General features: G+C 66.1%; 1 protein-coding gene across 2 annotated transcripts; it reads right to left on the reverse strand.

Moving 5' to 3' along the window:
* Nucleotides 1–748: 748 nt before the first annotated feature.
* On the reverse strand, nucleotides 749–18,106 carry LOC119710897 (adhesion G protein-coupled receptor A2-like). 2 transcript variants are annotated; one of them, XM_038160420.1, is made up of 19 exons: nucleotides 17,853–18,073; nucleotides 11,030–11,101; nucleotides 8,217–8,288; nucleotides 8,039–8,110; nucleotides 7,843–7,914; nucleotides 7,138–7,301; nucleotides 6,854–7,067; nucleotides 6,426–6,590; nucleotides 5,704–5,905; nucleotides 5,469–5,618; nucleotides 5,177–5,338; nucleotides 4,846–5,061; nucleotides 4,573–4,774; nucleotides 4,159–4,367; nucleotides 3,897–4,024; nucleotides 3,395–3,518; nucleotides 3,153–3,298; nucleotides 2,927–3,016; nucleotides 749–2,677 (listed from the first exon to the last, which is right to left on the reverse strand). In XM_038160420.1, exons 1-19 carry the CDS (start codon nucleotides 18,071–18,073, stop codon nucleotides 1,486–1,488), a joined length of 3,873 nt encoding a protein of 1,290 aa, XP_038016348.1. In that variant the 3' UTR covers nucleotides 749–1,485. The 2 variants fall into 2 exon arrangements, with proteins under 2 accessions (XP_038016348.1, XP_038016349.1); XM_038160421.1 differs by lacking the exons at nucleotides 3,395–3,518; nucleotides 3,897–4,024 and having other exon boundaries at nucleotides 17,853–18,106.
* Nucleotides 18,107–20,387: the final 2,281 nt, after the last annotated feature.

Consider the following 20,387-nt stretch of genomic DNA (forward strand, 5'->3'; position numbering starts at 1 on the left):
CCCCGGATATTGCAGGAAGCTCTGTTGATATGTCATTCGCTTGTAAACAGACAAAGTGTAATTAAGAATACAAAGCTTTTTCTCTAATACTGTCACAATGCAGCAAGCAATAGAACCACGGGGCATCAGCCAGGCTGGGGAGGCTGCAGGAAGGGTTTAAACTGTGTTAAATACCAGGGACAGTGACATATTTAAACATTTAGCTGGGCAGAGAAGCCGAGGCAGGCAGGGAGTGGCAGGTTAAGCCCAGGGGTGCCCCAGCCCCGTGGGGTGAGTGGTTCCCAAGTGAGACCAATCCCCACTAAGTGCTTTTTCCTCCCCTGGCTCGTGGCCCTGCCAGCCCCACGACCCCTCGGAGGTAGCTACGTTATTAAACTTATTTGCAGGCGGGGGAAACTGAGGCAGGGGAGGCTGGAAAGGGCAGGGGAGGCACCAGGCTCCCACCTTCCTCCTCTGCTTTGCTGCAGCCTCTCTGCAGCCTGGCTGTTTTACCTGTGTGCTAGGAAAAAAAGGGGAAATTTGTTTTCCAATGGGAACAATAAGTGCTTATCCAGGTTCCAGCCCTTTGACCATCCGAGGAAGGTCCCTAATTCCTTGGCATCATTCTCTTGCATTCCCAGGAATGGTCCCTGCTCCCCAGAACGGTCTCTGCCTTCTTAAGAGCAAACCTAAGTATTTTCTGAACTTGAAGCCTGGATTAAGGACACAGAGCTGCTCTGGGCCTCTCCCACATCTTGGTGCTTTGGTGCTTTGGCACAGAGGGTCAGTCCTGGCAGCAGCACAGGTCTGCCAGCCCACCCCACTGCATGGCTCGAGCCTTGGAGGGCCTGGGAGCATTTTCTGGCTGTAGTTTTAGCGTCTGGAGCCTTTTCTGGCCCTTATTTTAGTGTCTGGCATTAAAGCAGTGCAGACAATCGCCTCACCTTGCAGCTGAGGCTCCTCTTACCTTGTGCTTGGCTTTGCAATATGGCTTTGGCACGGCGCAGCCCCCAGGGCTGGCACAGCGGGGAACGTTCCAGAGGGGGCAGCTGCTCTCCAGAAGCAGTGTGCTCGGCCCGGGGCTGCGCTGCCTGGACGTGACGGGCACTTGGAGCGGTCCCTCGGCGGGAATATTGCAGTCGTGGCACGGCGACCCCAGCCCGGGGAGCGGGGCCCTCGCGTCACCTACGGCTCTGTCTATACATATATACATTCAATAATATAGCTTTGAAAAATAGACATTTCCTCTGTAGAATATAAAATAGCATTTAGGATCGATCTCAAGTGACATGCGGGAGTGTGAGCAAAGCGCGGCTGCAATCCCGGCACCGCTGCGGGAAGCTCGGAGCCTCCTCGATGCGATGGGTGGGCCCGGGATCGTGCTGTGCCCGGGGGGACCGGAGCCCCCGGCTGTGCCGCCCATCCCCGCTAGTGCACCCGGTGACTGCCCCCGCCGTGCCCCGGCAGCTCCGGGAAAACGCTGCGGCCGTCGGTCCTTCCCCACCTTCACACGGTGGTTTCGCTCTTCCAGAGGCCGGTCTTCATGCCGGCCGCGCCGTCGCCGCCGGCCAGGTTGATGTCGTACTTGCTGCCCTTGAGGCCGCCGTTGTGGCTGCCCACGTTGAGGGGGTAGGAGCGGCGCTTCGCCTCCCTCTCGGCGCTGCCGCCCGGCCGCAGGTTGTCCCGGCTGCCGCTCCTCCGGCGAGCCTCGGCGAAGTCGGGCACCCGCCGCCCGCCGTCGCTGCCCTCCGAGGGGCTGGGGAGCGCGTCCCCGTCCTGCGGCCCCCGCGGCCGGGCGCTGGCCGGGCTGGTCCTGCCGCTGGGGTAGCCCTCGGAGTGGCTGTTGTGGAGGCTGCCGCTCTCGCTGGACGGGTGCTCCGAGGGGCCCCGCAGCATTTTCAAGCGGTGGTGCTTCCCGTCCCGGCACGGCTTAGTTCTGCCCCGGTGGCTCCTGCGGCCGTGGAGGTTGCCGGTGTGCCTGACGGGCTTGCCGTCGGCAGCGTCCGGCTCCGGGCAGGGCGCCGGGCGCGATTCCGCCTGGCTCTGGGCTACCTGCAGGTTGGTGAGCTTGCAGCGGCCCCCGGCAGAGCCGGCGCTGCTGGGCGAGGAGGAGGAGGAGGCGCCGGAGCGAGCGGCCTCTGGCTCGCAGCCGATGAAGACCTGCGAGCCGTCCTCCGGCCCCAGCCCGGGGTGCACGTAGGCCTGCATGGGCAGCGCGTTCCGGTACGACGGGCAGCAGGAGAACCAGGAGCTGAGCACGTCCCGGCGCCGCAGGCAGTGATGGACGAAGATGAAGAGCCCCAGCGCCACGGCGGTGACGCCGTAGAGGCAGCTGAAGACGATGCTCAGGTACCAGCGCTGGGACATGGCCATGGCGCCGAACGTCCACAGGGCCACGTACAGGGCGTGGGTGGCCACCAGCGCCCAGAACTGCACCCGCAGAGAGTACACGCCGTCCCCCTCGGGGCAGGGCAGCCCCGAGTTCAGCGTCACCGAGATGGACCCAGAGTCTGTCAGGAGGTCACCGGCGGTCCCCAGCCGCGGCGGGGGCTCCAGCGGCTCCGGGATGTCTTTGTGGTGCGAGGGTCGGCACTGGAGGCTGAGCCCGGCGCAGAGGAAATAAATCCAGGTGACGAGCAGGATGAAAGCCACGGGGACGTAGAAAGCGCCCAGGCTGGGCCGCCACACCAGCCAGCAGCTGTGAGGGAGGAGAGGGGCTCTGAGGGGCATGGCCTAGAGCTGCTCGGCCCCCCTGCCCTCATGGCAGGGCTCTGTGGAGCTGTGCTGGCTGCCTGGACGATTTTTTCCCAGTATATAGATAGCTCTCAGGGAAAAACTGACTGACCTTATCCCAGACTTCTCCAGATTCCCAGTGCCACCAGCCCCTGCCCCAGCAGAGGGAGGCCACCCATGTGGGAGGGAGGAAGGGTCGAGCAGGGACACTTACTAGGGGTTGTTGTCGTGGTAGTTTTGGATGTTGACAGCTGCCGTGATCCCACAGATGATGAGGGGGATCCCACCGGCGATCAGGTAGAACCTGCGGGGAGGGGAAGTGTCACCGTACGCCTGGAGCCCGCGGGAGAGCACGGCATGGGCCCGTCCAGAGGAGCAAGTCCTGCCCCACCCCTGGAGGTGCCCCCGCGGGGCCGGGGCAGGGGGAAGGGGGTCCGTACCGCAGCATGGGTCTGGGGGCTGCCTGCGACGCGTCCCTGTCCGGCTGCTGCGGCGCCTTCCAGGTCAGCTCCTTGTAGAGCACTCGGGCTTTCACCGCCATCCAGAGCAGCGTGGAGAGGGACGAGTAGTGCAAGATGATGCCGACCTGCGGGAGGAGGCCGCGGTTGGGGAGGGGACGCTGCAGCCCCCCCGGGGCCCGTCCCGCAGCATCCCGCGGGGCTGGGCGCTGCCCGGTACCCACGGCCTGGCACACGGCCCGGTAGCCGGTGAGGGTGATGCCTCCCGCGAAGACGGCGGCTGTCATGGCGATGTGGAAGCACAGGTTAAGCAGCATGTGCCAGCCCTTGCGCGGGATGAGGATGGTGCTGCAAGAGCAAGACAAGAGCACAGCGGGCACCTGTGAGCTCCTGGCCCTGAGAGAGCCACAAATCCTGCAGCTGGGGGGAGGCACCACCAGCCCGTCCCCGGCCACGGAGCGTGGCTGGAGCAGACGTGCAGGTACGTGCTGGCACACAGGCAAAGGAGCAGGACCCAGGGCCACTCGCTGGGCAGCACATTCCCTGAGAATGTGCATCCTCACTGTCCTGAGAACCCCTGTCCTGAAGGGCCATGTCACCGGATGGCCGTGCCCATACACCTTCTCCTGGCTGTTGGCACCTGGGGGGCTGCTCCCACTGCCCACAGAGACCCCCAGCCCAGCCCAGCCCCCCGAGCAGCAGCACAGGCGCTGGACACTGCCTCACCCGTGGTGGACGATGTAGGTGATGATGGTGGTGAAGAGGCAGAGCAGCAGCACGGCCGTGCAGGTGTACATGGCCGGGTGCAGCACCTCCACAGCGCCTTGCGCCTCGCTGGGGAACCCACTGAGCTCCTGCACAGCACAGCACAGCCCGTCAGACCCCACAGCAGCAGCCCTGTGCCCCTGAGCCCCCCCAGCGCCCTCCTGCTGCCCCCAGGCTCCCCGCCCTGGCAGCACTCCCACGCTGCTGCTCGCCCCACACCTACCATGAGCACGGCCACGTTGCTGAGGTGCCGGCAGTGCAGGGAGGTGACGTTGGGCTCGCGGGCGCCCAGCTGGCACCCCTCAGCGCTCCAGCCCCCCATGCCCCCCAGCACCTCGAAGTTCCAGTACGCAGCCACGGGGTCCGTGCCCTCCCCGGGGTGTCGCAGGGACACAGCCACCGGCTCAGACAGGTTCCCCACTCCACAGCCATCTGCAGCCACAGAAAACCAGGTCAGCAGGACAAATGATACCCCTCCACCTGCACCCCAAGAGGGGCTGGGCACAGGGGACATCCCACAGGCACATTGCCACCTCCCCATGAGGACCCGGGGACGGCTCTGCGCTGCGGCAGCACCAGCACAATGGCCCAGGGAGCCCCACGGGGCGCCCCAAGCACCCCACCATGCCGCCCTTACAGGTCCCGGCGTAGATGACTGGGGTGGCCACGCTGCGGCGTTTGCCGTCGTCGGCCAGGCGGGAGGAGTTCCCGGTGCTGCAGAAGAGTTTCCCGTTGCGGAAGACCAGGAGCTGGAGCTTGCAGTCGGCCCCCGGCGGGGCTGGGGCGGGGCTGGCGAACAGGCTGGGCGGCAGCTGGATGGAGGCCAGGGCGATGCTGTTCTGCGGGTGCAGGTCGCTGGTGAGCGGGGGCCGACCCCCGGTGAGCCCCCCGACCCCCGGCATTCCCGTACCTTGATGTGGAAGCTGCTCAGGGAGATGTTGGGGCGCCCCGTGGTGCAGCGGAGCCTGAGCTGCTGGTCGGGCGTGGGCTCGGCCCCCCGCTCGGCCAGGGGGGCCCGTCCCGGGGGGCTCGGGGTCCCGTCCCACCGCTGGAACGCCACACAGCTCAGCCCCACGTAGCTCTCGGGCTTCACCACGTACGCCTCGAAGGCGATGTTGCGAGAGTTCTGCCAGCACCACGGAGGGACCGTCAGCCCTGGCATGAGCGCAGACCCTCTGGCATGGCCAGAGACCCCACCCAGCAGCCCACCCAGCCCTCGTCCTCGAGTCCAGCCCCCTCACCACTGCCATGTGCTGGGAGTTGCTGCCCAGCGTGTGGGCCGCGATCCTCTCCAGGGAGCGCACGATGCTGGTGCAGGCCTTCTCCTCCTTCTGGGACATCCACAGGATGTGGTCGTCCACCAGCATGATGTTGCTGGCCATCTCCACGATCACGTCTGTCAGCTGGGGACAGCAAGCAGCTCTGCAAAGAGCTACCGCCATCCCCCGAGGAAACACCCCAATTCATGCTTTTCTGCCCCAAAAACACCAGGCTGCCCTGGGGCAAGCAGAGGACATCCGCGGCGCTCGTTACCTGCTTGATCTGGTCCACGTAGCCGATAAACTTCTCTATCATCTGGGCCACGTAGAGGACATCAACCATGTCTGAGAAGTTGGCTGCCTCGGCCGTGTAGACACGGAGCTGGTGAGCCAGGGTCAGGGCGTTGGAGGCGTTGATGGGCATCTGCAGGGTGGCACGGCCACGGCGGGGCCACGGTCACCAGTTGGACCACCTCCGGCCCAGCCGAGCCCCCGGGCCCCCCGCTCACCAGCACGAAGGTGTAGAGCACGCGGGTGATGTCGTTGGTGTAGAGGCAGTGCGAGTAGTCGCCGTCCTCCCAGCGCCCGGTGCGGTCGCAGCGCCGCCACGCCTGCTTCTCGCCCGCCGGCCCCGCGCCCGCCGGCCCCGCGGCGAACGGGTGCTGCAGGCAGGGCTGGTAGGCCGTGATCCCCGCCAGGGTGCGAGGCCACCTGCGGGCACCCGCGCACCGTGACCCCGGGCAGCCGCGCCCCGAGCCTGCTCCCCCCGTGCGGCCCCTGCGCAGCTCCACCCCAGCACCGCAGCCCCCTCTGCAAGCCGCTGCCGCCCGGGGCTCTGGGGAGGCTGGCGGGGTGCTCCCCCAAAATCCCCCACCCTCTCCAGCCCCGTGTCCCGCTCGGCTCCGGCAGCGCGGGGGGAAGCAGCGGGCAGTGGGGGGCACCGCTAATTTAAGCCACGTTGACTGTGCCGGTAATTTATATTCCGTAAGGGCCCCGCCGGGGTTACGGCGGGCGCCCGGAGCCTTTCGTCTCGTGCCAGAGAAATTCCAACACCTCTGCCGCTGGAGCCGGGCTGCGCCGCCGGCACGGGAAGCCCTTCAAAAGCCGCGCCGGTAATCGCTGCCAGACGCGCGGTCACCTGCGGCGAGCGGAGGCCCCCGCACGCACCGCTCGCTCTCCGTGCGGCACCGGCCGCGCGTGTCCCCCCTGCCGCGGCACCTGCGGTCCCCACCTGAAGTCCCCGCGGTTGTTGGTGACCCGCTCGGCAGGGCAGTAGGACGCGGAGGTCTCCAGCACCACGATCTCCACCTTCTTGCTGACGTTGCCCTGGGAGGTGGAGACGGCGCATTCCCACTCGCCGTTGGCGGAGACGTGGATGTTGGAGAGGATGAGCTCGCTGCGGGCACAGGAGAGGGGCTGGCACGGCGGGGCTCCCTCACTGCGATCCCCCAAGCGTGGGGACAGGGGGGCACGGGCCATGAAGCACCAAAGGTGCCCACGCTCGGCAGCCCACCCACGGCACTCGGTACCCGCACACCTGTGACTCCTGTGGCCACGAGCGGTCGTCCCCGTCCCCATACCACCCCTATCTCGGTCCCCATCTCAATCCCAATTCCATCTCCATCCCAGTCCCGATCCCATCCCGGCCCCATCCCCGACCTGGTGATGAAGGTGCAGTCATGGATGAGACTCTCCTCCACGATGACGCCCGTCTGCTCATCCTCCCGCACGGGCTCGCGGTTGTGGAACCAGCGGATCTGGGTGCTGTTGTCCAGGTACGTGGCCGTGCACTGGAAGGGCAGCCGGTCTCCCTGGAAAACCACCTGGCGCAGCGACGGGATGAGGTGGTGGGTGTGCAGCTCCGGGGCTCCCGCTGCGGGGGACACAGGTGAGCCCGCGCCGCCGCCGCCGCCGCCGCCGTCCCCGCCCCGGCCCCGGCTCACCGCAGCGGAGCTGCCCGTCCCGCGCCCCTCGCAGGCCCACGCCGCGCAGCTGCCGGGGGAAGGCGCACGCCGTGCGCTCCGAGATCTGCGCCGGCCGCTCGCGGGCCCAGCGCAGCACCCAGCGCAGGTTGCAGTCGCACGTCAGGTACTCGGTGGCGAAGTCCCTGCAAGGGATGGTCGTAGGGATGTGGCCCCCTTAGGGACAGAGGGACAGAACTATGCTTTGTCCCCCAAAAAGGAAAGAGCCCAGAAGTTTCTCTAGCTCGATTAGGTGAAAAGCCATCTCACAGGACCTTGGGGACTTCGCCCCGAGCTTAGGAACAGCTAATTGGACACGAGCCAAAAAGTCCTGCCTGGGCCATTTAGTAGAAAAAGAAGACAGCAAAGAAGCTAATTGCTTTTGTGAGGTGTTTTACCAAGGGCACAGACCTGTGCACCCGGCTCGGTTTTTTCTGTTTGTTATTTTGCCTTTTATTAAACATTTTTGTTTCCAACACTGCAGCAGAAGCCGTCCTGCTGATTTCTAGGCCTCCAAGGGAAGCTGAGCTATCTTGGGTGTATTATGTTGGTTTTCGAGAGCTTATTAGACCTGGCCCGAAACACCAAACATAACAGATGGTGTCACTCAGGGCTGGGGCACCCGCTGGCCCTGAGACCCTCGGCAGGGACCCCCCCGGGCGCTGAAATCCCAGGGCACCAACTCACACGACTTTCAGGGAGGGGAGCTCATCAAAAACACCGGGCGGGAGGCTGGAGAAGATGTTTCCCGACATGTTCCTGCGGGACGGGAGAGAAAGGTGGCATGGAGGTGGCCAGGGAGCTGCTGGGAGAGGGGACACCTCCCAGGCCCCTCGCTCTCAGGGGTCAGGGCTGGCCGGGATGTCTCCAGGGAGCCACTCACAGTCGGAGGAGGTTGGGGAGGCCCTGGAAGACGCTGGCACTCAGGCAGCCGATGCGGTTGTTGGAGAGGTCCCTGCGAGGTGAGTGGAGGGGCCATCAGGGCTGGGCACGCCCCACTGTCCCCACTGTTGTCCCCAGGGCCAGCCCCGGGGGGTCCGAGGGGCTGCACCGGCACTTACAGCCGCTTCAGCTCGGGGAGGCCGAGGAAGGCGCCTGGCTGGACCGTGCTGATCAGGTTGTTCTTCAGGTCCCTGTGGGGAGACAGGCCCAGCTCCGGGGGTGTGCTGTGGGGAGCCCCATCTCTGGGAGACACAGCACCGGGGGCACGAGCACACCCACCCGTTCCACCATCCCCTCCATGCCCCCCAGGTGCTGCCCACCCCCCGCGAGGGCCTCACGAGCAGTTTTCCATCCCGTTTCTCTCTCGTTATCTCTCCGAGGGATGCAGGGAAGGGGCATCCGCTGCTCCCGGGGAGGTGCCAGCCCCTGGGCACACCCTGGGTGCCCTGCGGAGCGTCGGGTGTCCCCGCACGCTGGCACTGCCTGCTGGCACCGGCCCCGCATTGCTTCCGGAGCAGCCGCGTCCCGGCGGCTTATCTGCTGCGTGCGGGATAAGAGCACGACCCCGGACAGCTCGTTTGAGCAATTAGCTTGATTGCAGGCGCACTTCTAATCAGGGGCTGCCCTGGCACACACTGCCGGGGAGAGCTGCTGGCATCGCCGCTCGGGCCAGCCCCTGGGACCCGCGGCAACTTCTGCTGAGCACCGGCGCTGTCCGGGAGAGGAAATGGGATCCATATGGATCCGTGTTTATTTATAGCAGTCTCCGCGGAGCTCGTCGCTGGGTCTCCCGCCGCTCTGCCCGCAGCCCTGGGGACACCCCGTGAGCCGCAGCCCCGCCGGAGGGCCACAAACCACCGACCGGGATGGGGGGCGGTGAGAGCCGGGGTGCGAGGGGGGAGTCCCGCCGGAGACACGAGAGGGGCCCCTCGGCGAGAGGAGGCGCAGCCGGGCCATGCCGAGCTTCTCGGCTGCTGCAAGAGCCCTGCCCGGCACGCTGCCGCTCCCGGCGCTGCTGACGGACAGACGCCCGTCCTGCAGCCGCCAGGGCAGACAGGTGTGCGGGCAGGTGTGCACAGGCGAGCGCGGGTGCTGAAGGAACAGCTCCGCTCACCTGCACCGCCACCTGCACCAGCGGGAGTCCCCTTGGCACAAACCCCCGTCCTGCAAACCCCCCCTGCTCGTGCCAGGGCTGCCAGCCCCCGTTCCACCCCCAGAGCACCCCCAGCACGCCCTGCCAGCCAAAACACATCTCCAGTGACAAACCTGCGGCCCCTGGCTCACGTCTGGGGGGTCTGGGTGCTGCAGGACCACCAGCCGGGGATGGGACCCGCCGGGGACCTTGCTGGGCCCCGGGGGTTTGCAGCCGGGCTGGCGCTCGGCCAGCGGTGGCCTTCCTCACTCAGGCACTTCCTCCCGCGGGCCGGGGCTGCTGCTGCTGGTTTCCGATAAGGCTCCTCTTTGCCCTGCTCTGCGCGCTCGCCTTTGCATTTCCTGCGCCCCCTCCTCCCCCAGGCAGGGGCACGAGAGCCAGCAGTGGAACGGGGACACCCAGCGCCACACGTGCTTGGGGACCCCAATCACCACGAGGGCACAGAGACTCCCGCTGCAGCAAGCCCCGGCCCCAAGGACCTGAACCGCCCTGAGTCACTGCCTGGACCACGCTGGGGTGAGCCCACAACTCCCTGTGCACGCACCGCAGCCCAGCACAGACAGACGGACGGATGGACGGAGCCCATCCTTGTCCCCGCTGTCACCCACCGAGCCCCCTCGCATCCCCCTAGGGCCGTTCCCAAGCGGGGCTCTGCTAATGAGCCGCTGCCGCATACCGTCCCCGCTCAGACTCATTAATCTCATTACGCCGCCACAAATCACTGCAGATGCCAAGCCGGGGGGAGGTGGGCTCTGGGGGCACCCCTGACATCCAGGGAATGGGTTCTCCCCGCTCTGCTGGGACCCCAAAGCACCCACGGTGGGTGCCAGGGCGGGCGGGGGCCTTGCCAGCCGCAGGCTGGGAGGCGAGGGGCCCCGCAGCCCCCACGGTGTCCCCGCAGCCCCCACGGTGTCCCCACCGTGCCAGCACGGGCTCTCCGTGGGGCACGGCTGCGCCACGGCCCCGAAGCGACCCGGTGAGAACAATTACGGCTCCTGTCGAGGGCAATCAGGCGCGGCGGGGCTGGGGGAGCGCTGCCCGCCCGCCCCAGGCCCCCTCTGACCCCGAGGGGAGCAGGGGGTGACCTGGGGCAGCTGCTCGCCCAGGATATGGAGACCTTTAGGGGGACCCCGGGCTCACGGGGGCTGCAGAGCCCTGCTCCTCCCCAGGTGTCCCCCCTGGCTGCTCCTTCCCGTGTCCCACGGTCCCTCCTGCTCACGAGGGTGCAGTGCCCGGAGCAGGAGGTGACCCCACACCCTGAGCCCAGCTGGGGAGGGCTCTGCTATGCGGGATGGAGTCCCCAAGGCGAGTGCCTTTCGCTCACCCCAAAACCAGTCCCGTGGGGGTTTTCGCGGGAGCCCCCAGAGCGCAGGAGTGTGAGAGACCCTCTCAGGGTGAGGGAACAAAACACCCTCAGTGCCGGTCCCCGCGCCTGCATACCTACAGATCAAACCCATATGGGGGCCATAAATCTCCCCTTCTCGCAGCTCCCTCCATAGAGATGCCTTTCATGGAGAGATAAGAAAGTTGACTTTGTTCGGGGGGACAATGTCCCTTTTCATACCGGCCCTCACCGAGGGGCCCCCCCGGCGCCTCCCGCCCCTCTGCAGCTCCCGGGGTCCCCACCATGCCCGGGGGTGCCAGGGGCAAATCCTGCTCTGCAGAGCTGCTCCTGCCGCAGCACATCAGGGGCAGAAGGCGAGCGATGGTGCTAGCACCCAGCGGGGAAGCCCAGCCCGCACTCCACTGCCCCCACCCTCCCGCCCGAGCCCCACTCACAGCTTCTCCAGAGCCCGCAGCCCGAAGAAGGAGCCGTTCTCCAGCACCGTGATCTTGTTGTTGCCCAGCAGCCTGTGGGAAGAGCAGAGGGAGAGGAGCAGCCCCGTTACTTCACCTGCCACAGCCCCCCGGCAGCGCCCTGGCGGCCCAGGAGCTGGCAGGAGCGAGGACAGGAGACCCCCGCGGCCCCGGCCGTGCCACTGCGGTGGTGGCCCCTTCAGGGACAGGTGGGGACAGGGAACGCGGCGGCCACGCGGGGCTGCAGGAGCCGCGCTGGGATGCTCTGCGTGCTCCTCACGCCACCGACTGCCGTGGGATCCCCGCGCTGCCCCTCGGGGCATCACCTCGCTGCGAGGAGTCACTCGGGCAGGAGGTGACCCCCACGGACCTGCAGCGGCCCCCCCAGCTCCTGCTGGTCATTGTGGCTATCCCAGGAGTCTCCCAGCAGTGAGATTTTACCCCAAAATAAACAGCTTTGCCGACCAAAGGGCCCCTTGCGGGGTGACGGGAGTGGACGGAGGGCATCAGCACCCGGCGATTCAGCCAGGAGCTCATTAAAGTTCGTTAGTCCAATTAGCAGAGCCAGACCCGGCCCTCGGGGAGCAGCGCTGCCTCCCCGGAACTCCCGTGCGGGCACCGGCGACGCCAGCGCCGGCAAAGCGACCCAGAGACGGAGCGGGGGCAGGCGGCAGCCGGGCCGGGAGGGCATCCTGGAGGCCTGGCCGGGGGAGCCGCTGCAGAAAGGGCTCATTGAGGGCCGGGCCGGGGCTGTTTACACACGGGCGGGCCCGGCTGAATGGCCGCTGTGTGCTGTGTGCTGCCTCCCGCCCGGCCCCTCCGGACGCGCTGCCCGCGGAGCCGCCGCCGCGCTCGGCTCGGGGCAGGAGCGGGCCCGGGAGCCGCAGCCCCCCGCGGGCTGGCCGGAGGGAAGGGCCGGGCTCCGGCAGCGCAGTCCCCGCATCCTGTGCTAATGAGGAGCCGCCACCGGGCACCGGCGCGTCCGCGGGGCCCCGGACCCGGCCGGCGGGGAGCGGAAACGTCCGGCGGCCCCGGCAGCCGCAAATTGCTTCCACACGCCGGCGGCCGGAGCTGCCCGGCCAGGGCCGTGCCTGGCCTCTCCTCCCCGCCGGGACCACTCTTCGCCGGGCCTCGGCTCGTCCCAGCTCAGCGCAGGACGCTTCCCCGGGCAGGGGACAGCTTGCAGGGATGTTTCCATCGCTGCCGGCACGGCCCCGACAGCCCCGGCGCGCCCCAGTTCCCCGCCACGGCATCGCTGGGGGCTGTTGCTCAAGGCCGAGCTGTACCCCGAGGGCTCCGAGAGGTTTTCATTCCAGCGGCAGGAGATTTCACAACCGAGGGCACGGGCTGTGCCGGGGGTGCCGCCGCTGCCGTGCCCCGGAGCCCCAGAGCCGCACCCCCCGGTCAAGCCCCGGGGAGGCTCGCTCAGACCCCCGGGACCATCCGCGCCTCTGCCATGACACCACAGCTCCCGCCTTAAAGATTTCCAGCAGGATCGGCTGCCCCTGGCATCTGCAGCCCCACCCGGGGCCACCCCGGCCGGGGGCAAAGCCACCCCCGGAGCCCCTCCAGAAAATGTCCAGGACCCCTGCACGGCTCAGGGCACCCAGAGCTGCAGGTGCCGCCCAGGTCTGTCCTTTCTCCAGGAGCAGAGATCCTTGGCTAAAAGGAGGGCTCGGCACAAAAGGCTGTGCTGGCAGTGACAGTTCGCCCAAAACTTTCCCTCCAGTAAAAGATTTCCTGGGGAAGAATCCTGGCTCTTTTCTTCCCCGTCCCACAGAAGCCATCTGGGTCGCACTCCCCAGTTACAACCCACATCCTCCAACGCGGGTTTGTTTTGTTTTCTCTAGTTTCATGGAGATTATGTTCCAAATTGTTTTCTGTTTGGGTTTTTTAGGGATTTCTTAGGTTTTTTTCCCCCAGGAAGTTCTCATCAGGCTCCACAGCACTTTCCATTCCCACATGGCCACAGGCAGCAGAGCTGTGTGTGGGTCCTTGGCACTGTCCCCTTACAGGACATTAACTGAGAACCCCCAAAATACAACGGGGTGGCTGGGCCCATGAGGCCACCCTGACCCAGCCCACGGGGGTCACGGGCCAGCAGTGTCCCCCCAGCTGTGGGGACAGACCCAGAGCGCCCCACTGCATTTCAAACCCTGAGAGCTGCCCCTGGGAGGAGGGACCCGCTGGGGGGAAGGGGCTGCAGGGCTCCAAGCAGGGCTCACCGAGGCCGAGCTGCTGTGAGATCCAGGCAGGGCTGGCAGTGGTTCCACGCCAACCGAGGGCTGGGGGTGCAGAGGGGACCCGGCGCCCTCCCATCCCACCCATCCACAGGCTGGGCAGGCCGTGCGAACAGAGCCGTGGCCTTTGGAGCTGTCGCTCATCTCCCAGCTCGGGCTGGGACCCCTCAGCTCAGCAGGAGCAGCCCCCAGCCAGTCCTGGAGGGAGGGCTGGGGATCCCTCTCACCCCCGAGCCTCGGTGCCCGAGCGTTTCCGTGCGCTCCGGAGCCCTCCCGCACCCTGCCCGGTGCCCGGGGACCCTCCGGGGCGGGCGGGGGGCTCCTGGCGGGGACAGCCCCGCCACGGGGACAATGATCGGCTAATTGAGCGGCGGCTGGAAAAGTCCCTCTGCACAATGCGGGGATTAAGGACCGGAGCACGGAGTCAAACGGAAACGATGGGGGATGCGTGCTGGGGACGGCGGGGGGAGCCCCAGGGAGCATCCTCCCATCCCGGGGATCCTGCAAGGGGTGCAGCATCCGTGCTCCAACCCCCCCGCGCCAGGGCTGTGGGGGCTTGGAGCCCTCGAGGCTGCCGGCAGAGAGATACAGATCCCTTCTTCTTCCCCTCCTCTTTTTTTTTTTTTTTTTTTTCATCTCAAAAAGAGGAGCCAAAAGTGAAAAAAACAAGATTGTTTTTTCAAGCGTGCTGGAATCCACTTGGATAAATAACAGCTCCAGAAACCGGGCTGCTGAAACAATAAACTTCCTCTGGACCCGACCAAAAAAGGACGCGGGGAGACGGTGGCTCCCCAGGCCGGGCAGGGAAGGCAGCGGCGATCCTGGGGGGCCGCGCTGGGGGCGGGGACCCGGCCCGGCTCCGCTCTCCGAGTGCGGTAATTCAAAGCAGATGCCGGCAGCAGATACGGCGCAGGCTGCGCCCCGAGCGCGGCTCGCTGCTCTGCGCAGGGGTTTCGGCGAGGGAAAAGAGGGGCCCCGGGGCGGCTGAGAGGAGCTGGAGGCTCTGGTGATGAGAAAGGCTCTGGGAGAAAGGCAGGATCGCACGGGGGGCACGCGACAAGCTGGAGGGACCCCACGGAATCCCAGGGGGACTCTGCAGCATCCCAGAGGGGCCCTCAACATGCCAGGGGGAGCCCACATTCCAGCAGGAACCCCACAGCCCCCAGAGGGAACCTGGCATCGCAGAGGGAACCCCACAGCCCCCAGAGGGAACCCCACACCTTCCAAAGCAGTGGGGCTGGAGACCCCCAGCCCTGGGGGGGTCTCCCCCTCCCTGCTTTGTTTGGGTGCTCGGGGGCTCTTCCCCTCCCTGTGCCGTGCCCAGACGTTTCCTCCAGCCTCACGTCACGCCGGGCTATTTCGGATGGTGAAAATTATTGTTCCAAGCCTCGGCTTTTGTTAGCACAGGAAAAATAAGCCCCGGAGAGAGGGCGAAGCCTCCCGAGCCAGCATGGGCCGGGATGCTCCGGGCAGCACCGAGACCTGCAGCCCCTGGAAAACCCAAACCCGATGGAGCCGCGGCCCAATAAACAACAAATAAAAAGCTGAAGAAGGCTTGAGAAAGAAACCATCTGCAGGGCCCAGGATAGAGCAGCCTTGGAGCAGGGAGTTCAAGTAGAACTGGAAATTGGTCATAAGTCAAAGCCCTCTATTCCCTGCAGACAATCTGTAATTTCAGTGCAATCAAGCTGTGCACATAAATGAGGCCTGTGCTGGGATTCCACATCTGGAAGAGGTTTGGGCTCCCGCCCGTGTGACAGCGGGGCTGGCCCAGCCTCTGCGGCTCTCGTTAGGGATGTGGCGCTTTTTCCATGGGGCGATTAGCACGGGGTCAGCTGGGGGGGATTAAAGCCTCGTTAATCCCTGTCTGCAGCACCCCAGCACCTCACCGCCACGCTGGAGGGATGGCCCGAGAGGTGCCAAATCCCCCGGTCCTGGCTGGAGCAGGATGTGGGGCCGGGGCCAGCCCTGCCAACACCGCCAGGTGACCCCTCTGAGGCCACGAGCCAGAGCGGGGTGACAGCCCAAAGCGCCGAGGCTGGCACCCCTCCTTCCTCCCTCCCTCCCTGCAGGGGAGATGGGCACAGGAATAACCTGGCTATAAACTGGGGTGGGCGTTGGAGAGCACACACTGAGAAACCTCTGCTGGGGCTGGAGGGGATGCGTGAGCATCACGCCCTCCCCAGACCCACAGCCTTCCCTGGAGACCCCTGCGGGGTCAGAGAGGAGAGGAGCCGCAGCTCTGCTCAGCAGGCACTGCCCGCCGGACACCAGCACGTCCCCTGGGACACCGGGGCCGTGCCGAGGCCAGCAGCGGCTGCAGGGCAGGTCCCTGGGGCCGCAAGCATCCCCTTGTCCTTGTGCCCCACCCTGCCCTGCCCGGCCAGGGCGCGTTTCTCAGGCGCGGGGGGTAAACGCGCAGCAGCTGCGGCGCAGGCTGATCATGGAAGAGAAATAAAGCCAGAGTGTGGGAAAAGCCAAATGGGAGGCGGGAGCAGGGACCCACAGGGTGACAGACCTCCTGCAGCCACCGGAGCCTCTCTGGCCACCCGCCTGTCCCCAGCCTGGACAGCTGGACCTGGGCCGGGCCAGCGTCCCTCCCGCCTGGCCGCTGCTGGGAAGAGCCTCCCCCGTGCTGAGCATCCCGATTCCAGGCTGGGCCGGATGAGCGCTGGAACACGTCTCTGCTTTGAAGTGTCACTGCCCCAAACACATTTCCTGCAGCAGGGACAACAGCAGGGCTGAGCACCCTGGGGACAGAGGGGACCTGGCATGCTGGGGACAGAGGGGACCTGGCACCCTGGGGACAGAGGGGACCTGGCACCCTGGAGCATGCGTAGGAGCCCTGCTCACACCCTGCTCATCCGCAGAATTCAAGATTTGGCTGTCCCCAGCAGGATGTCTCCAAGGCACGTGCAGCCCTTGCCGCATGCCTGGGCCCCTCCACTCCCTGCCCGCACCCCAGTGGCTCCAGGAGACGCTCCCAAAGTCGGAGCCTCTGGTTTTGATTGTTCCATCTGGAAAGGGTTTGGAATAAATCATGTTTACTGCACGAGAGCAGAGCCAGGGTCACCGCATATTTGTAGGTTTCTGCCTACGCCTGTAGGTTTCATGTCACGTTTTAGTGGGATCGTGTAATGCCCTAATGCTTCTGCACGGTCATCCCAGCCCCTCCAAGGGAGCCCTCAGCACAGGCAGCACCACCCCCTGCCCCGCTGGGAGCAGCTGGGCAGGCACCGGAGCAGGCCTGGGCTGTGGGATGGGATGCTTTCCCCAAATGCAAACTGACAAAGGACTGAACGTCCCCATGGGTGTTTGCGAGGGGCTGACACACGAGGAAGGGCCCTAAGAGCAAAGACACGAAGAGCAGAGCTCACGAGGGTGATGGAGAGCCCAGCTGTCACCTGCCTGAGGCCCCCACTGTCCCCCACCAAGGGAAGCCCCAGACACCCATCAGCGCTGCTGTTCTGGGACAATCTATGCTTTTAGAGTGGCTGTTGCACTCAGGCCCTGCTCGTGGCACCGTCTGTAGCACTGCTGCCTTCATGGCCACGCTCCAGTGGGGACAGTGGTGCCCGTGGGGTCACTTTCACTGCCACCATCACCCCAAAGCAGCAAGCAGCACCCGAGAAACCAGAGCAGCGGCAACACGGCCCACGGGTTCGGGTGGTGAGAGCAGACAGGATGAGGCAGCCCCCAGACCCAGCCTCTGCAGCTCCCACCCACCCCAGGCAGGAGGGCAGGGTGGGAGCCTGACCCCGGGCGGGCAGCACAGCCACGCTGACGACCACGCTCTGGGGAAAAGCCACGCTCCCCCCAGCTGCAGAGCTGCCAGCCCAGCCTCCAATCCAGATTTTAATTCAAACATCTCCTCTGGAGTTATAAATAAACCCTGCAGCGAGCAGCACACGGCTGCCAGCTCCAGCCGAACCCCAACCCCCGGCACGGCGAGGAAGAGGAGCCTTTAGGGAGCAAGCAGCGGCGTTCGAACCTCTGCACAAACCCCAAACTCATTCTGCGCTCCCGATGGCCTCTCAGTAAATATTTCCAGGGACAGCAGTCACTTTCAAACAAAAAACATGTTCGCCAGCACGCAGGAACGCTGCGGAGGGAGCGGGAGAAGGAGCCTCTGCAGGAGTTTCCTGCATTTCCAGCTCACGTCCACAGCAGCCCCGCTCTGCCGCCGCGCCGTGGGGACAGCCCAGAGCCGCGACACCCCTTTGACGCGATTTAAACCACGCTGCGCAGCACCCCGCCACATTCCGCGGGTGCGGAGTCGCTCTCTGAGAGGAAAGAGTAACTTCACTGCGCTCCGGACCCCGCGGGGCTGCACGCCCGTCCCCGGTCCCCGGTCCCCGGTCCCCGGAGCATCCGCCCGGCACGGGGCGATGCGGGGGCTCCCCGGCCCGCAGCTCCCGCACGGAGAGGGCTCAGCGCCCCCCACGCGTGGGCTCCCGTCCCGCTCGGGGTGCCCCGGGGCAGCGCGGCCGGCCCGGAGGGAGATGCCCGGGGAAGATGCCCGGAGCAGGGGGGGACGCCCGATCGCTGCCGCTCGCGGTACTCACAGCGTGACGGTGCCCTCGGGCAGCAGGCGCGGCTCGGGAGGCGCGGGGAGCCCCCCGCCGCTGCAGACCACCCTCCTCCGGGGCGCGCCGGGGCCGCCGCCCGCCTTGGCCCGCTCGGCCGCGCACTTGCAGCCCAGGCTGAGCGCGGGGCAGCTCCGCGCCCCGGCCCCGGGGCCGCTCAGCGCCGCCGCCAGCAGCACCAACGCCGCCGCCCGCCGCATGGCCCCGGCCCCGGGCCACGGCTACGGGCTCCGGCTCCGCGCCCGCCGCCGCCCCGCTCCCCGGGGCGGCTCCGGCGGCGCCGCCTCCCCCGCTCGCCGCGCTCCGCCGCCGGCCCTGGCGCCTCCCCCGGCCCGCCCCGGCCCGCCCCGGCCCCGCCGAGGGCAGCGGCTCGGCCCCCTCGACGGCACCGGCGTGGAGGAGCGGGGGAGACCCGCACGGAGCAGAGCGGGACCCCCGCGGGCAGGAGCCGCAGCACCGAGAGCGACGGTGCCCAGGTGCCACGGCAGCCCCGGAGGGCTCCGGCTGCTCCCAGCCCGGGGCCGAGCTGAGCCCTGCGTGGGTCAGAGCCCACGCGGGCCCTGTGGCCACCCTGCGGTCCCTGGCTGCGACATCCCGGCTGTGACAGGCACAGGGCGCCGTGTCGAGGGTGGTGACGCACGCGTGGGCCCGGCAGATGTTTTTGGGAGTTTTTTGGGAGTTCTGTGGCGTCCCACGGCCTGCGGCACCCCGCGCCCGGAGGAGCTCCCGCAGCTCTCGCAGTTCACCCCGTGGTCACGCTGCCCTGTCCCCTCCCAGCCTCCGCTCTGCCGTTACCGCTCGTCCCCCTCGGCTCCCCTGTTTGCTTCACCGCTTTTCTCACTAAGTTCAATATTTTCCTTCCCGCTTCCCCCTCCCACGTCCCCTCGCCTGACTCCAGCCCTCTCGGCCGCCCGGGGCTCGGCTTCTCCGAGGCCACGGCTCGCTGCAGCGCCGAATCAAAGGGGATCAAAAGCCGCCAGTGAAGTCTGCAGGACCCCGTGCCAGGGAGCGGAGGAAAAGGGTCATGGAAGGACGACGAGACGACGCTGGGAATGCGGTTTGTCTCCAGGACCAACAGTTCCTGGAGGGAAAACGAAATTTACTCCTCTCTCCAAATAAATACGACCCGGCGTGGCCGGCGAGCAGAGAGCTGCGCAGCTCACAGCCCAGGCTGCTCCACCCGTGCTCTCGGTCGGGAGCACAAGAGCCCGGTGCCCGCAGAGCTCCCGGCCCGGGCACCCAGGCAGGGACAAGGACTGTGGCCCCAAGGGCTCTTCCGTGGCCAGTCCCACCTCCCACAGACCTCCCACCTTGGCAGCGGGGATCAGCTGTGGGACCCCAGAGCCCTGGGGCCAGCATCATCCTGCTGGTGAGAGAGACAATGAGGTGTCCCACGTATTTCCGTCTTGTCTTTTTTTTTTTTTTTTTTCCTTCCCGTTTTTTCCACTGAGCAGAATTTTCCCTGCCTGGGGAATGACGCTGTCCCCGGAGTGAGTCCTGGCACAGGCTCAAGGAGCCTCTGGAGAAGGGTCTCAGGGGCAGGGTGGGAATGTTCTGGGGTCATCCTGTGCAGCACCAAGATGATCCTTGTGGGTCCCTTCCAACTCCAAACGTTCTTTATTTCTGTCCCAAATCCTGCAGCTGAAGCTGGAAGAGCAACAGGAAGCTGCTTGTGTCCAGCATCCGCTCAGAGACCCTGCAAGCATCAGCCCAGCGGGGAGCCCTCCCAAAACCCCCACGGTGAGCGGGGCCCCCCCTTCCAGCAGTGCACAGAGCAGGAGTGGGCTTCCCTCTCTCTCGTGGGGGGCATGAGCCTCCAGCTGGAGCCTGCTGCTCTCCGGGCATTCTCACAAGGGAGAGGAGACTCCTTGTCTCAGGCACTCACGTCACACCCAGCACAGCACCACACGGGACACCCCAAAACCCCTCAGGGTACCGGGCTCCTCAGCCACCTCCTTTCACTGCATGAACCCGAAATGAAGAAATCTGCCTCTCCAGGAGCTCCAGAACCAGCGCTGGAATTGTGTCCGTGCCCCTCTGAAGCAATCAAAGTGCTGGATTTCAGCCTCTACGCTCCCTCCAAGAACAGTGAGGACCTTGTCCAAACTGCGACGTGTGGAATACCCTGCCCCAGCCCCGCCGGAGGAGAGGAGCTCAAGCAACACTTTCCACATGCTTTGAGCCTGAGAGTTCAGGTTCTTTCAACTGCTTCCAAGCCCCTGTCCCTGCTTTTCCAGCCCCGACCCCTCCTGATGCCTCTGGCCCAGGAGACAAGGCAGCCCGTTTGAAACTCCATCGCCACGGTGCCGGATGCCAAATCCCCGTGTCCCTCCCTCCCTCCCTCCCTCTGGAAGGTAAAAAACCCCCTTAACTGCAGGAAAGACAACAAGCACGAGATTCTCTCAGTTCCTTTCACTGGGATCCAATAAAAACCTTGGCAGTGGCTGTCCTTCCTGCCGGAAAGGCGATATCCCAGAAATAAACACGCTTCCCGCTTTGAAGGGCTGCAGGGGG

The sequence above is a fragment of the Motacilla alba genome, chromosome 22 (genome assembly GCF_015832195.1).
Source record: "Motacilla alba alba isolate MOTALB_02 chromosome 22, Motacilla_alba_V1.0_pri, whole genome shotgun sequence".
Classification (NCBI taxonomy): Eukaryota; Metazoa; Chordata; class Aves; order Passeriformes; family Motacillidae; genus Motacilla; species Motacilla alba.

Coding starts and splice junctions, on each gene's coding strand:
- LOC119710897 (XM_038160420.1), bottom strand. CDS start 18,073: ATGCGGCGGGCGGCGGCGTTGGTGCTGCTGGCGGCGGCGCTGAGCGGC. Junction 11,102..17,852: donor CCCGAGGGCACCGTCACGCT/GTGAGTACCGCG, acceptor CTCTTCCCACAG/GCTGCTGGGCAACAACAAGA. Junction 4,775..4,845: donor TGAGCAGCTTCCACATCAAG/GTACGGGAATGC, acceptor CTGCACCCGCAG/AACAGCATCGCCCTGGCCTC.